The sequence below is a fragment of the Physella acuta genome, unplaced genomic scaffold, assembly GCF_028476545.2.
Source record: "Physella acuta isolate Inbredline_101_S28 unplaced genomic scaffold, ASM2847654v3 ptg000572l, whole genome shotgun sequence".
Classification (NCBI taxonomy): domain Eukaryota; kingdom Metazoa; phylum Mollusca; class Gastropoda; family Physidae; genus Physella; species Physella acuta.
Window position 1 is genome coordinate 513,428 of NW_026732091.1, and position 16,858 is coordinate 530,285.

The window sequence follows — 16,858 nt, forward strand, 5'->3', positions numbered from 1 at the left end:
GTTTTTAATAACCTGAAGAAAATATATCTGTATTAGATTTCTGAAGGCATGTTAGAATGTATAGAATGTTTATTATATTCTATTTTTGAAAGTGCGATATTTCAATTGAATGACATAATTCGTTGTTTTATTTCAGTTAGTCGAAAAAAATACCGGCTGATTTAGAGGATATAGTGAAGTTAATTCATATACTAAGATAGTAAGAGTGTGGCTAGCTTGGGAGCCGGACGTTTTCCCGAAAGACACTTGCCCGAATGCGACAAATGCCCGAATGGACACTTGCCCGAATGCGACAAATGCTCGAATGCCACTTGCCCGAATCCGTTTGCCCGAAAAATGTTAATATTGGAAAATAAATAATATTACCTAATAGACATTCTAAATCAATTCAAGTTTGAAATTTTGATAATAAACACAATTCTATGCATAAAAACAAAGTTATTTATTTTTTTTAAATTCAGCTTTTATTTTTTGTGTAACCTGAGAAGTTGCTGTAAAAAATGTTTTTTCTTTAATAAATATAAGGTGATGTTGGCGGCGGTGTCGTTACGTTCTTTTGATGTCAGTTTTGAACACCTTTGTTTAGCCGATGTGTTCACGTGGCTATACAGCGCTTGTGATACGGTGTTGTCGGCACGGCAATATTGAACAGAGGCGCGTTTGTTTGATTTATTTGTTTTGTTTAACATGTGTGGTAATCATTTCACAATGGAACGAGGCGCGGTCTAGCCGGCGAATTTAAAAACTAAAGGTAGTCAATTATGTCTTATCTCCATTTAATGCACCCTGTTTAGACATTTTGTTGAAGCGATTACTTAATAAAGAAAGCAAAATTCATTTTAAAATCCTGAGATAAACGAAAATGGTATTTTTATTTCGTGTTGTTTTATAGATAGGAAAAAATTATATTTTTACACTTTTCATATAGCAAATACAAATTAATTAAGAAGGTCTGCGTGGTAATATATAACATTATTTTATTCTTTTCTTTTTGTTAAGATATTTATTGTTTACCAAAATTTCAAATTTAAATTGATTGCAAATGATTATTTGGTTATATATAATTCAATATTTTTCGGGCAAACGGCCTTCGGGCAAATGGCATTCGGGCATTTGTCGCATTCGGGCAAGTGTATTCGGGCATTTGTCGCATTCGGGCAAGTGTCCATTCGGGCGTTTGTCCCATTCGGGCAAGTGTCCATTCGGGCATTTGTCGCATTCGGGCAAGTGTTCATTCGGGCGTTTGTCGCATTCGGGCAAGTGTCTACTCGGGAAATCGGCCTTCGGGCAAACGGCATTCGGGCAAGTGTCTTTCGGGAATTTGTCGTAGACCCGGCTAGCTCTCCCTACACATGTAGCATATACCAAGCAGAGCAGAACTTGGAGTAATAAGGGACGTTGTAAAGAAAGATACTGAGTTCAAGTCATTATATTTTTTTATAATTTTAATATTGCTATTTTTTGGCGATCTTTGTTTTAAAAACCAATATTCTAGAGAAAAAAAATAAAACATTTTGATTAATATATTGCAGTATAACTCTTTAACATCATGTATACATTTAATGTACATTTAAACTACATACAGCTTTTAGACGCATATAGTACATCGTAAACACAAAAGTGTTTCTTTTTTTACAATTATGTCTTTATTTTCTTTTAAAAAATATTAATTATAATTTCTTAAAACATATTCTCAATTGTCAAAAAAATAATCTTCTTCATTACAAAGATTTCTATCTTTATAGTTACGAGATTTGCATATTTGTTATTGGTTATTTATTTATTCGGTCCATTGTATACGTAAATAATACCGTATATATTTTGTCTGTACAAAAATTTAAAATTTAAATTTTGTATATCTCAACATTTTGCGATGTAAAACGATGTTGTACAAACACATTTAATATGCGAACATTTATTAGAATATTTACTTACATTGTATGTGTTGTGTACAGAGAAAAATTTCTCCGCGCCCTTTCCTCTGACAATGTTAAGTAAAATGGAAACAACTTGATAAATAATCCATTTATATTGGGAGTTCTGTAATTTTAAAAATTGACATTCAATTAATTGTTTGCCAACACAGCTAATGTTTAGTAGAAATTTTCACGTATATTGAGTCGGCAGATCATGGTTTGCTATAAGAAACCGATTAGTACATTAAATTATTGTAGGTGACATAAAATAAAGAGTCTAGAATACTGTTAGCCATCATCGGTATACCAGCCATCTACCTCTATACTACTAAAACTCAAGTTTGTTTACATGTTTGAATATATTTTTTTTTAGTTTGTCTGATTAAATACTGGAGAGAATCTGCTCTATGTGGAGAGCTGTTAAATAGTATGTAGGTATAGAACAATTTTTGTTTTCAGACAGACAGTTAATCACAAATTTATGTAAAGACGTTAATTAATTTACTGATTTATTCATAGGTAGATTAACCACATTAATTTTAAAAGTTAAAAACATTGACTTTTCTTTGTGGGAATATTGACGTCACATGATTTGTTTACTTTTTAGTACAATAAATGGCGGCTTCTATCGAAGAAGATTATGTTCCCATTCCAATGTTTAACGCGTTCTAAAGCTAATTTTCTGTCGGCCATAACTTTTACAAAACGACCGTTTGCTGTATGTATTACGTTCCAACACTTTTATCTCAAATTTCAACTGTCTTTTTCATTTAGTTATACAATACATTTCTCTAGCTCTACAATCTGTCCAAAATTCTAGGTCAAACCAAAGATTTATTAGTTAAAAATACAATCTATTTTGAAATCATAATTTTTTTTTGAGTTTCTTTATTAAACTATTTTAGTCCTTAAATACTTCATATAAATCATAGTGATTTATCTATCTAGATCTAGAATAGGTCTAATCTAGATCTACCGAGAGCTATGCAAAAACTAGACTTAAACAAACCAGTCGTAGAATAATAATATAGATAATTATATCTAGATTTAGATAATAATGTGTTTCAATTTACTAAACTATTTCAGACCTTTATTATTTTATACAATCTTTTTATGTTTACCTATGGAATTGGCTAATTTAAGATAAAATTTAATTTGATTTAACACAGAATTTAATTTGAAAGTTACTAGACTTAGATCTAGATCTAGAGATAGGTCCTATGCGCGTAAATCAAGTCGCATAAGGAGACTCGACGTATTATTATATAGCACAAAAAACATCAGTGACGTCAACAGTCTAGATAGCTAAGTTGTTAGTGTAATAGATTTTCATTCGGGCGGCACGGGTTCTAGACACATCACGTCAATAAAAAATGTAATTTGTTTTTTTAGATAAAAATGATAAAGTTGCCTATCTGAACTTGGCGGGATACACGGCAGGTGAAATAAAGTTCATCTGTTTCTTTGTCCTAAGCACTTGAATGGATATTGTGGTCAGAGACATGCTAGGCCGGAATCGTTTTTTTAAACGATAAAAAGATAATGTCTGAGACTTGGCGAGACACTGAAGTAGAGTTGAGTAATTCACCTGTAAAATCAGTATGTGAAGGGATAGTGTGTTCAAACCTATGCTCAGCCTAAATCGGTGTTTTTAAAAGATAAAAAACGTCTTTTTGAATGTGGGGTCTGTGACGGTAAACCCGTTTAGGCCTAGCTTCACGTTTTTCTTCCACCACCCTCTACCTGCTCTATTACTCCCCCCCTCTACATCCAAGTACATTTTATCTTTCAAAATTTGAAAAAAATAGCCCAGCTGGTGGTGTCGCACGCGGCGTTGGGGCCGTCGGCCCGATCTCCACGTGTTTTTTGGATTTGGTTTTACTTTAATTCTTATTTTCACTTAACCAGTTTTGATGTGCATATTTGATTATCATTGTAGACATTTCACTTACCTACTGTACTACTTTTATCCTGCACGTGTATCAGCCACGGAGCAGTAGATAATAATATTGTATACTGCATCATTCTATTTTACCACAGGCCGTAAACTGCGTGCATTCAGTTGACCCGTAGTCATCGGACCTGATATTTTATTTTTTTCACTGGCCGTAAACCCTTGCCAGAGACAAGACGTCATCGGACCAGGTGAGAAATTATTATTCTACTAAGGCTGTAAACTTTGGGCATTGAATTGACCCTTAGTCATCAGACCATGGTGAAAGTACGTCTAGTTATACTATACTAGAGTTTATATTCCCTGTAGAGAAGCGGCGCAGACCCTTTTACCTGTTAAATACAATCATTTTTACAGATTTTACTGATTATTATTATTATACGGTACCGAATATTTATCTATTACCGTTAACAGGGTCTGGTTATTTTGTGATAATTAGTGACAGACATGATGTCATTTAGGGATGACCCTCGAAACCCACAGTTATCCAACTACATAACGGGTAGTCTAGTATACTACTAAAACTCAAGTTGTTTACATGTTTATTTTTTTGTTTGTTTTTTTGGTTTGTCTGATTGGCTACTGTAGAGAATCTGCTATATGAGGAGAGCTGTAAAATAGTATGTAGGTAGAGAACAATTTTGTGTACAGATTGTTAATCACAAATTTATTTAAAGACGTTAATTAATTTATTGATTTATTCATAGGTAGATTAGCCACGTTCGTTTTAAAATTTTCAACAATGAATTTACTTTGACTGAATAGTGACGTCACATGATTTGTTTACTTTTTAGAACAATAAAATGGCGGCTTCCATCATAGACTTTGTGTCCCATTCAAAAGTTTAACACGTTCTAAAGCTAATTTTCTGTCGGCTATAAATTTAACAATACGTCCGTTTGCTGTTTTTATTACTTTCAACACTCATATAAATTTTTAACTGTCTTTTTCATTTAGTTTTTCAATAAATTTCTCTAGCTCTACAATATGTCCAAGAAAGTCATATATTTATTTATAGATCTAAATATCAGATGGCCAAGTAAGTTATTTATATATATCTAAATCTAGAATCTAGGTCAAACCAAAGATTAATTAGATACAAACCAAAGATTAATTAGATAAAAATACAATCCATTTTAAAATCATAATACATTTTTTAGTTCTTAAATATTTGATATAAATCTGTGTGGTTTATCTTTCTGGATCTAGAATAGGTCTAATCTAGATCTTACAAGAGTTACGCAAAAACTAGACTTAAGACTTAAGCAAACTAGTCGTAGAATCTAGATCTAGATAATTCTATCTAGATCTAGATAATTTCAGACCTTCATTATTTTATATAAATCTTTGTTTGTTTAGTTATGTAATTGGCTAATTTAAGATAAAATTTAATTTGAAGGTTACTACTACTAGACTTAGATCTAGATAGGGCCTAAGAGCGTAAATCAGGTTGCACAAGGAGACTCAAAGTATTAAACTATATTATAAAAAAAGATCAGTGTCGTCACGAGTCTAAATAGCTAAGTTGTAATAGGCTTTTATGCGGGTGGCACGGGCTCTAGACACATCACGTCAATGTTAAAAAAAAATTCAATTTGTTTTTTTTTTAGATGTGAATGCTAAAGTTGCCTGTCTGAACTTGGTGGGATACAGGGCAGGTGAAGTAGAGTACATTTGTTACTTTGCCCTAAGCATATGAAGGGATAGTGGTCAGAGACATGCTTGGCCGGAATCGTTTTTTTTAAACAATAAAAACATGTCTGAGACTTGGTGGGAAATTGGGCAGGTGAAGTAGAGTTTCGTAGGTCACGTGTGACGTCAGTATATGAAGGGATAGTCCGAAATCAGTGTTTTTAAAAGATAAAAAAAACAATTTTTTGAATGTGGGGTCTGAATTTTTGTGACGATAAGTGATAGACGTTATGTTTTTTTTATGGATGATCCCCGAAACCCACAGTTATCCAAGGGATGGCGGGTAGTCTAGTTAATATATAAGTTATATAAGTATACACGTTCGGGGAATTGAAGGCTGATCCACCTTAAATACAAGTATCAAAAAGCAAATAACACACAATGCGTTGCTTTTGACGATAAAACTGGGAATTGGGTTGCATATTAAAATTAAAGACTTTCATTTTAAAATTACTTTACCTGTAAGTCTTTGTGAAGGATGAGGAAATCTGTAAATGTCTTAACCAGGCCTTTCTCTGCCGAACGCTGCAATTAGATGTGGAATAAACTTTTTAAGTAGCTACTTTTTTTGCAAAAATAAAATGTGTTTTTACCGTGAAGGTCTAATGCTTTGTTTAATACGAATAAAAACATGTTTGTGCAATAGTTACCAAACCAAACTCTGTATTGTGATGACTACCGCTTAGCAACAGACTCAGCATATCACGAATTAAAGAAAAACTAAAGCCTGGTGCTGTTGTATCAAGAAGATTTTCCTCTGTTAAACATCTAGCCGTTATATCTGTAATGATAAAGTACCAAGAAAGTGTTTCGTTAATTATTTTAATGTGTATCTTAGTCAGAATTTGAAGTTCCACTCTTGAATTACAAATGTTTGTTATTCTCTGTAAATAATACATTTCGTTTTCCGGGGAGTATAGGTCTACGCCGCTCACGAAAGATCTGATCGTGTGTTGTATGAGGGATACACGTTTGCCATCTATTTTATAACAGGCATATTTGTGCAGTACAATGAAATACGTGCGACAGGGTGTGTATGTGGTACGTTGTTTAAATCTTAGAAGGGATGAATTCCAATTTGGATATTAATTATTCCTGCCGATTCCCACTCCCTCGTCCGTATTTATCCCCTATCCTCACATCAAGTCAATTGCCCCTTCCCCCGAACATAATATGTACCAGACAACTGCAATAGGACATTAGCTCCCTCTCAATCCACACCCAGACATTTAGATGAAGATATAATATAATAATTTGTACAGGTACATATACAGGTACATCTATTGGCATTGGTATAGCGTTAGGAATAGGTAAGGGATATGAATAGAGTTAGAGTAATATGACATTGGATGAGGAAATAAAATAAGGGAATCATTAACGCTAATGTTATTGAACATGAATTGTAATATAGACATAAATAGGGAAGCGGATGAGGTTTAGATAGAGATTGCGTTAGGTATAATGAAAAGATTATGGATAGCTACAAATACAGGATACGAATAGGAATAGCTTTAGAGAAAATAAACTAGGATTGGACAGATGTCTAACATACTGATAGCAATAACAATAGGGAAAATAATATGTATTAATACAGAGTTGGAGATTGGAATAAGAAAATGTTTATGTTTATAAATATCTTTGAGTTTGGGATCGTGGTTTTAGTTAACGTTACGACATATTTGCTCTAGATATTTTGGCTCCCGACAAAATAATAAAAAATTATTTTCGCTATATTAGCACCAAACAAATATGACCCTATGGTCAAACCCCCTATTGTCGAACCCCCTATGGTCAAACCCCTTATGGTCAAAGCCCCGTTATGGTCAAAGCCCCGCTGTGGTCAAACCTCCTATGGTCAAACCCCCTATGGTCAAAGCTCCTGTGGGCAATGGTCCGCGCACCCTCGCTGCCAAACCGTCTATCTGTGCGCACGCAGACTTTGCCGTTTTGGACCGAGAATTTCTGTGTAAGCCGCGTTCGTTCGTTTTGTCCAAAGAACGTAATTTAGTTAATAATATTTAGAATATATATTTGTGCTGATATTTCTATTATTTGAGTTTATTCTACATTATGGGTTAATTTTTAGTAGAGATGTTTAAATAAGGTTTTAATTAATAACTACCTACTTATGGTGTACTTATCTTTAAAAATGGGCATCAAAGAAAAATGCAATAAAAGAAATAACCATGTTTAGTTTTAATATATTCTTTTAAAAAGTCACATTAGAGAATATTAAAGTGAGTACAATGTTTTAAAATTGGGCACATTATCATAAAATGTATATTTGTGACGTTCTTGTAGTTGCTCCTATTTGACAGATTTAATCTTTCTTCTTTTTTGTACAAATTGTCAGGGGCTAGGGATAGGATCTTAATGTTGAGACCCAAGTTAATATATTGCCAAATATCTGCTAATTGACTTTGAAGTAGATCAGGGGTCTCCAAACTACGGCCCGTGAGGTCCTCTCATCCGGCCCGCGGATATCTTTTTTGTCCACGGACATTTTTTTTTGTTGGAGGTGTCTGAGGAACTTTGCCCAGAAAATTCATAACAAGTTGACAATGTAGCTTTGGGTGCAAATACCGCTGCTTACCGTGTTGCAGACACTGGTGAAAACAATATGACTCAAATAGCGAAAAATGCAAGCAAGTTTCGCAATTTTTCAATTGCAATGGATGAGCCGCTGGACAGCTGTTCCACCTCTCAACTTGTGTTTATTAGAGATGAGGATTGTTGTGTCCCTTACATGTCCCCTGCTTGTGTGTGTATGTGTTGTGTGCTTGAACGACAGGTACCCCCCCCCCCCCGTTTAGTATGGTTGTAGCCCTTGGTTGAGTGTGGTTATATGGAGCGAGAGGTGTTAACGTCAGGTGTGTCAGTTGACGGTGTCAGAGCGTGTGCCAGTGTGTGAGGCAGGTGAAGTTTGAATGTGGACGTGGATGTGACATGACGTGGCTGTGACTGGGGTCGTGTTAAGTATCATCATCTGAATTAAAGCATATAGTATCTTTTATTGTTTCCATATTACTTATTCTTATATATATATATATATATATATATATATATATATATATATATATATATATATATATATATATATATATATATATATATATTAAAGGTATTATTATTGCTTAGCATTCTTATCCAGTGAATTTACTTTGGTGTATGTTGTCAGTTGCTATAATATACTCCTAGACTTATACAGAAGAACCCAAAATGGATGGAGACATGAACATAACACAAGAGTTGGCTTTGTATGACACTATTTCCTGAGAGGTATATTTCAGTGAGTTAAAAAAAAACATTTGCTGATTATTACTTGGACTGGACCAACCTCAGTTACCTGACTGTTGATGGAGGAAAGTGGCATAAAGAAAGGCTTGGTTGAACAAGCGGAGAAGATGTGTAATGAGAAAAACATTCTACAACCAATTTGTATATATTTCTATATAAATTATATTTCGTGGGGTGGGGGGAGCTAGCCATTCTTCGGGGGGGGGGGGGGGGGCTCTACCTCCTCGAAGAGATGCCTGGAAAAAACTCAGAACTCCCAACTGATTTTGTATTGTTAATGCGGCCCTCGGGCTGAAAAGTTTGGAGACCTCTGAAGTAGATAGTAGCATCAGGGTTGTTTTGCAGTGTCTGTTGCATTGAATTCTTGAAACAGACTGGTCTGTTGAGAGAGGTTGATCTGTTGTGTGACAAGAACGGTCAGTTGAGAGGTTGGTCTGTTGTATAGTAAGACTGGTCAGTTGAGAGTGGTTGATCTCTTGTATGATTACACTGGTCAGTTGAGAGAGGATGATCTATTGCATGATAATTCTATGAAGTTGAGAGAGGCTGATCTATTGTATGTTGAGACTGGTCAGTTGATAGAGGCTAATCACTTGCTTGGTAAGAATGATGTGTTAAAATAGGCTGGGCTGTTGTATGGTAAGACTGGTCTATTGAGAGACGCTGGTCTGTTGAGAGAGGCTGGCCTGATTAGACTGATTTTTATTTGGTAAGTCAGACGAGATTTTTTTTACTACTGAAATAATTTAATTGTGTTGCTTGACAGCTTAAGATTTTAAGCTAAGTTGAAGTGGCTTTTTCTCTCTGTTGTATTGGTAGTATATGTAAATCCAATTTCAGATCATGTGATTGAATCATTTTAAGTTTGATCTGAAATGCAGCATGTAATACTTATCACTATAGCATGCTAATTGCCGTTTAACACCTAAATTTAAGTTCCAAGTATTTTTTTTTGTTGTTTATAATGTAGGCAAAAAAAATTTAACTACCATATAAAACATTTCTTAACACGAAGATAAACCCTCAATCTGAAGTTATTAATGAATAAAAAATAATTATATCACACGTTTGTAGAAATTCGATTCGATATTATTTTAAAATAAAACTCTAGATGTAGACTAGATTCTAGAATTTAGATCTAGTTTCAAAGCCTAATAAAATGTAAACTAAAAAGTTTGGTTCTCGAAATTCTAACTGGAAATAGGTTATATTAAACAAATGCTGTTTATTTATTATCCTTTCAAATGATAAAATATAATAGAATAGCTGACCATAACTAATCTAATATTCTTACTTATAAATACTTTGATTGCTGTGGTGTAAAATTGTGCGACTGCGTTGCTTATTCAAAGTGTACTGCGTTATTTGTTTTGCGCCGAGATTTTTTAGCGCTAAAATAATAGGCGGTTCGTTCAGATGATTATATCTCGATAATCATTCACCAGATTTATATAATATTTTCATGCATTATGGGGAATCATACTGGCTTTTGATTTATGTAAAAAACAGGAGTTTGAATTTTTTTGAGTAACATGGTTTATGACCAAGACCATCGATATATATATATATCTATATCTATATCTATATCTATCTATCTATATATATATATATATATATATATATATATATATATATATATATATATATATATATATATATATATATATATAGTACCATACACGTGTTATGCCCGGAATTGTGTTTGATAATACGTCTCTGGCCCTTTATCTGTTCAACTGACAAAATTATAAAGTTAACTTACGCTACAGCAAACCAACTGTTATACACACTATTTTAGCTAGATACGGGTATTTTCCTGCCCATACTGTTTCCTAAATTGAATCAATGCAATAGTTTTAATACTACATTATAAACATGTATTTGTCTGTGCATTTCACTAGACGGAAGTTATTTAGCATACCACAATTTGTTTGTACAGTATTTGATTTCACATTCTGTCCATGCGACTCAATATGACCTTATTTAAACAAGGTTTTTGTGTGGGCCAATAAACACGGCCCTTATTTTAAATTAGGAAATAAAGCACACATATGAAAGCAACAAGTAAAAATATCAACGATGAGAAAGTTTGGAAACAAGAAGTTCTGCGAAAACTGCAGGTTAGGCCTACAACTTCAAAGAGAAACAAAATGACAAAGTATGTGGCAAAAACTTATTTACTATTTTACTTCTTAAGATGTAGAATTTAACATGTAAAATCGAGTTAAAATATGTACTATTGGTAAAATCTCATATACAACGATGTCCATATTTCCTACGGCCACTGAAATAACTAGGAGAGACACAGTCAGTGATTCAACATACTAGTAACAAATCAGACATAATTTAAATTATAAGTACAACATGCTTATAACTTCTATACTGGTGTTTAGGGTCCATAACATCAAGCTTTTATCATTTGTCAGTCTTGTTACAAAAAAAAAACAGAACGACATTTTTTTATGTGATTTAAGACACAGCTTATACTAAAATAAGACTACAAGCTGTAAAACTAAATTACCCGCATAGTTAAGATCTAAGAGTAGTGTGAAAAACTTCAGTTTATCTTCTGCATTTAGTGCAGAGTAAATTGTCCTCAAACACCTCTGACAAATGAAGAAATGTAAAGCGTCAAAGTCTCTCATGTTCAAAAACTCTGACATAACATCAGAAACAAACTCCTTTAATTCATAATAGTTTGTTCTCTGGAAGTAAAAAAAAAACAAATTATGTTTTACAATTCATGTTATTAAATAATTGTTAACATTATTTACAACACAATGCTATTTCATTTATTAAAATGACTATATTAAAAGTAAAACAATAGCAATCCTTATTATCGCATTTTTAACAAGTACACAACTGTTGTCATTTTTTTTTATTTTAGAAAAAGTTTTATTAGTGAGGCCTCGTCATATAAGCTAATTAAAACTAAGAATGTTTTCGGTATTAACCATGTATATCACACAGTCTTTTTGTCTGACGATATGTAATGCTGAGCAACGCTGTGCAAATGTGAAACGTTGCCAAATTTCTTACTGCTACTGCCATAGAATTACCAAACAAAAACAAATTTTCAAGAAATGTATCTCATTTTGTCGCTTGTTTAGAGGTCAGTCGACACCTGGTTCGACAACCGACTGACTGACCTCAATCCATTTTAACCATACGCAAGCTTCAGCACTAAGGACTAGCCAGTGTACACACTAACAAGAGTAAGCTAACTTGATGTGTAGACAGAGAGATACTTACAAAACTGTTTAGTTCAAATCACGGACGGGGCCACTAGTATGTTGTGTAATCGGATACGCCTGTACGGGTGATCCAGTGTGTCACGAAACATTCATGACGAAACAACAACAAACGGGTTTTTAAAAAAAGACTAAATGAAACACCCACTTGTTAATTATAAAATATTTTAATACTATATACACTATTAGCCGTCACGGCCAGGCCATGCACTGGCATCTGTGAAAAACGTATCTGTAAAGGACCATAACTTGTGTTAGTAATCAGTATTTACCCGGCATTGCCAACCCTAACCACAACCAACCAAAACAAACAAAAAACGCAAACATAACACTAACGAAAACACAAAAACAAACGCAAACGCACACACAACCACAAACGCAAACCCAAACTCAAACACAAAGAAAACACAAACGCAAAGATAAACTCAAAGTGTCTACAGTAAAGCCCGGGGCGCCAAATCGCACCATGACGACGTGCGGCGTAACTGCCTGCTTCAACTTAGTAAACGACTTTAGTACCCAGCGTATTTATAGTCTTTTGAACTTACGCGAACGTAGGTACCATAGCGAACACGGGAAGGCTCGGGACGCTAAATAACACCCTGTCAGGGTGCCGGAGGACGCCCGGATTTGATTCAATTAAAGACTATAGTAACCTTTCTTATCCATAGTCTATCGCACTGTTTAATACGAAATTATGCACCATAGCGCTCACATGATAGAGCGCCCAATCAAACCGTGTTTCAATTTAGTGAACAAAATGGAAAGAAATAAACCTATAGGATTTGTAGGACCTGGCTTATTAACTGTTATTGATTTAAAAAAAAAAAATATTAGTAAACAGTACGTTCAGTGTATAGAATAAATAAAAGGCAGTATTAAAAGTACCAACGACATTGAACTTAATCACTCCCCGCTAATGTAATTAATATATAATTATTTTTTTCCTAACACCAAAACAAAGTAATAAAAAGTAAATTATTTTTCCCCGATTTAATGGGTTTTTTTAAAGGGAAGAAACTAATGTTTTCAAATCAAGGGACGTAATGAGTGCTAAAGGACAAAATGCAAATGCATTTCAGACACAGTTAGAAATTCTATAATTATTGACACACTTTTTTAAAAATTTTATGTAATATCTCAAATGAAAATGATTTTTAAAGACTGTCAATATTAATTTTTAAACTCATAAATTTAGACCTTAACACTTTAATAATCTAACACTTGACTCCATCGAAGTATCGTTTTTTTTTCATTTTTCTTATATTATTTTGTAATCCAAGACAAACATTTTACAAACATACATCATACAGAATTGAACTTTATGTATTAGACTAGCCGTCCCGGCCAGGACCTGCTCTGGCCTCTGTGAAAAAATCTGTTAAGGACCATTACCTGTGTGTTTAGTAATCATCATATACCCGGCATTGCCCATCCTAACCACAATTAACCAAAACAAAAAATAACGCAAACACAAATACAAACACAAACGAAAACAAAAACAAAAACCTAACAACATACTCAACCACAAACATAAATACAAAGAAAAAAGCAAACAAAGACAAGCCAATTCCAAACGCAAACCCAGCCACAACACAACACAAAGATAACACAAAGACAACTCAAAGACAACACAAACACAACACAAACATAACACAAACACAACACAACGCAAACCCAACCACAACACAACACAAAGACAACACCAAGACAACACCAAGACAACACAAACACAACACAAACATAACACAAACACAAAACAAACACAATACAACACAACACAAACACAACATACACACAACACAACACAGACCGGGACGGCTATTATTATATAAAATGCATATTTTCTTGTAGTTTGGCGCAGGTCTGTATAAAAGATTTTTCTGGTAAGACTGACAAAAATGAATTCCCCTTCTTGCGCAAAAACAAACAGACAAAATCGAAAACGCAAAAAAGATAACTAATAATCTGCGGGAATTCCCGTTCCCGAATAAAGTTGTCTTTTGTTACTTCACCCGTCTTTAATTAAAAATAGTAATCTAATATAAACAATTGTATATCTTACTTTAGATTGGTGAAGGTATCTATAAAAGAGCTTTCTGGTGCGACAGACCAAAACGATCTCCCCTTAATGCGCAAAAAAGACAGACAAAAACGAATGCGCAAAAAAAGCACAAATATTAACCTGCGGGAATTCCCGTTCCCGTATAAAGATGTCTTTTTTTTTCGTCAAATGTCTTTGATTAAAAAAAGAATTAGTAACCAGAACGTTCAGTGTATGAAATAATGAAATGCAGAATTAAAATACCTGCCATATGCACTTGATTAATCCGTGCTTGTTATGTAATTCTTTATTTTTCCGAACACCAAAACAAAGTAATAAACAGTAAATTCTTTTCCACCCGATTTAATTCCTTTAAAGGGAAGTAATTGTGTTTTCCTAAGTTATCAAAGGGAAGTGCTAAAGGACTAAATATGAATAATTTTCAGACGTAATTAGAATTTTTGTAAAAGACGATATATTTTTTAAAATGTTTTTTAAAGAACATGCCGACAATTATTTATATCAGTTTGAAAAATGAAAATTATTTCACAACACTTTCAGTATAGGCCTACATTTTTTAAACCATGTATTTAAACCATGAGCACTCTCTTTTGAATCCATAGAAATTTCGTTTTTTCTTATATTCCTTTGTAATCCACGGCAAACATAATTACATACATACAGAATTTACAATTACCCCAATGACCCCTTACTCCTCTGTATTCATTTTATTACCCCCACATTATTACTTACAGTTGTTTTGTTAACTTAAGTAACTCTTTTATGAGAACACTGTTAAGGGGGCAGGTACACCCAGAATCATTGAAAAATCGTTTTTTTTTTAATATTGTTGTATGGTGAATGTTATTTTATTCAGAATCCATTTCTCTATCCGTCTGTGCGCATTAATTTGACCTGAGTGAAGTAGTTTTTTAGTTATTAGCTTCTAAAGTGGGTAGGGGTAGTCCGTCAGAATGTAAAAAATAGGGAAAATGTCTGACGGCAAGCCCTTTACAATACTCGGAAACGAACGATATAATAATAAATATAAACAATAAACACTCCCTTTACTATTAGAATAATTAGCTACTCCCTATTTCAAAATAGATCTACTTCCTATTAAATATTTTTATTATTTTATACTTGGAATAATGACACATTTCACGGTTGAGGTATTAAAATTTACTGAAACTAAACTAGTATAGAAAGTGAGTTTTCTAAGTTATTATATGCAATCTACAGCTAGTGAAACTAGAAAAAGACATAGATTATGTTTATGTAAAATAAAACAGACTACCTTCTTGCTGACTAACAGTAATAGTAATAAAAATAAATAAATAAAAAGTTTGTTTACATTTGGTAACCAGGTGGACACACCCACAAAGTCAAAACAAAAAATATAAACTACATTGATGCAGACTCAAGATTCTACTAAATAGAATGATACATAGGAAAAGTACTTCTCAATGGTGATTCTGAATAAAACAAAACTAAATATTAAAGTCAATCATCTGGAAAATTATGTATTATGTAGATAGATAATGTGATAATAAATTAGTATAGACAGCGATTCTCTGAGAAACTATTTCATTGCACTTGTTGAAATGAATGAAAGGGGCTAGCCAGTTCATACATATTTAATTGTAATAATACAAAATGAAACAGATAATCTGGTTGTTTCTAAGCTTATCCTCTCAGTTGTTGGTATTTTTTTTTAAATATTGTGAACAGATGAACTGTATTTGGGATGCAAAGCTAATGCGCGGAAAGGTCAGATTAGTTTTTTGCCTTATAATGGACCTGCATAAAGTAAAAACACCAATGCCAATGGTCATATCATATAGAACACATTATTACCTCCTTACAGAAGTCATTGAAGCTATAAGACCAGTCTGGAGAAGTCCTTGCTAAGACATAGGAGGTAACAAATTGACTCAATAGCTACACCTACAACCAGAATGAGTCAATCAGCGACATGATAGGGAAGTAATTCCAAAAGAAAAGGAATCATTCTGTAATAATTGGAGACTTCTATAGCAATGGCAGAAGCTATATTTAGTTATGGAACACTATTCTGATGGTTTGCTGAGGGTGATAGACATACATCCAGGACAACTGTTAGAATTCTGCAAAACCGCCGATGTGTCGTATGTTACAAAAAAAACAAAAAAAAAACAGACATTTTGGGCTTTCAAGACTCTTTGTCAGGTCAGAAAGCACTATGAATTAGGTGCTGAGGAGAAAGAATCTGAAAAACAGTGCCATCCTTACTAAGCTGGAGTGTATTGCCTGTTTTCATGGAAGAAAATCAACTTATTTTAGTATACGAAAAGTTTGCGAAAAACGACATGTTTGCAAATTGTCTTCCAGCTATTTTCCACAATTATTGTTCAATTGTGATAAAACTTTGCACACACATTCCCTGATATAGTGGCTATGGTATGAACCAAAATCTTTTACCTAGGTGTTATACTTTTTTAGATATGTAGGGCTATGTTCTGCTGTTTTCTCAAAATTTTAGCACATTTTTCAAATTTGTGTCATGGACAAACCATAATGGTTAGTAACATGAGACTGGTTCATACCATAGCCATACATGTCTTTTAGATGCATTGAAAGTGTTACAGCTGTGTACTTGATACTTTGGTTTAAATTAGTTCTACAGTTGGGGTCATTTTTTTAATATTGCGGATGACTTACATTT

General features: G+C 33.4%; 1 protein-coding gene across 1 annotated transcript in view; it reads right to left on the minus strand.

The window, feature by feature from the left end:
• Nucleotides 1–11,338: 11,338 nt before the first annotated feature.
• Nucleotides 11,339–16,858, minus strand: part of LOC131946849 (ankyrin repeat domain-containing protein 17-like) — a 30,938-nt gene continuing 25,418 nt past the window's right edge. Inside the window, exon 6 of the mRNA XM_059307821.1 lies at nt 11,339–11,564. Coding sequence (XP_059163804.1) covers nt 11,346–11,564 — 219 coding nt within the window. The 3' untranslated portion in view covers nt 11,339–11,345. The remainder of the gene's footprint in view (nt 11,565–16,858) is intronic.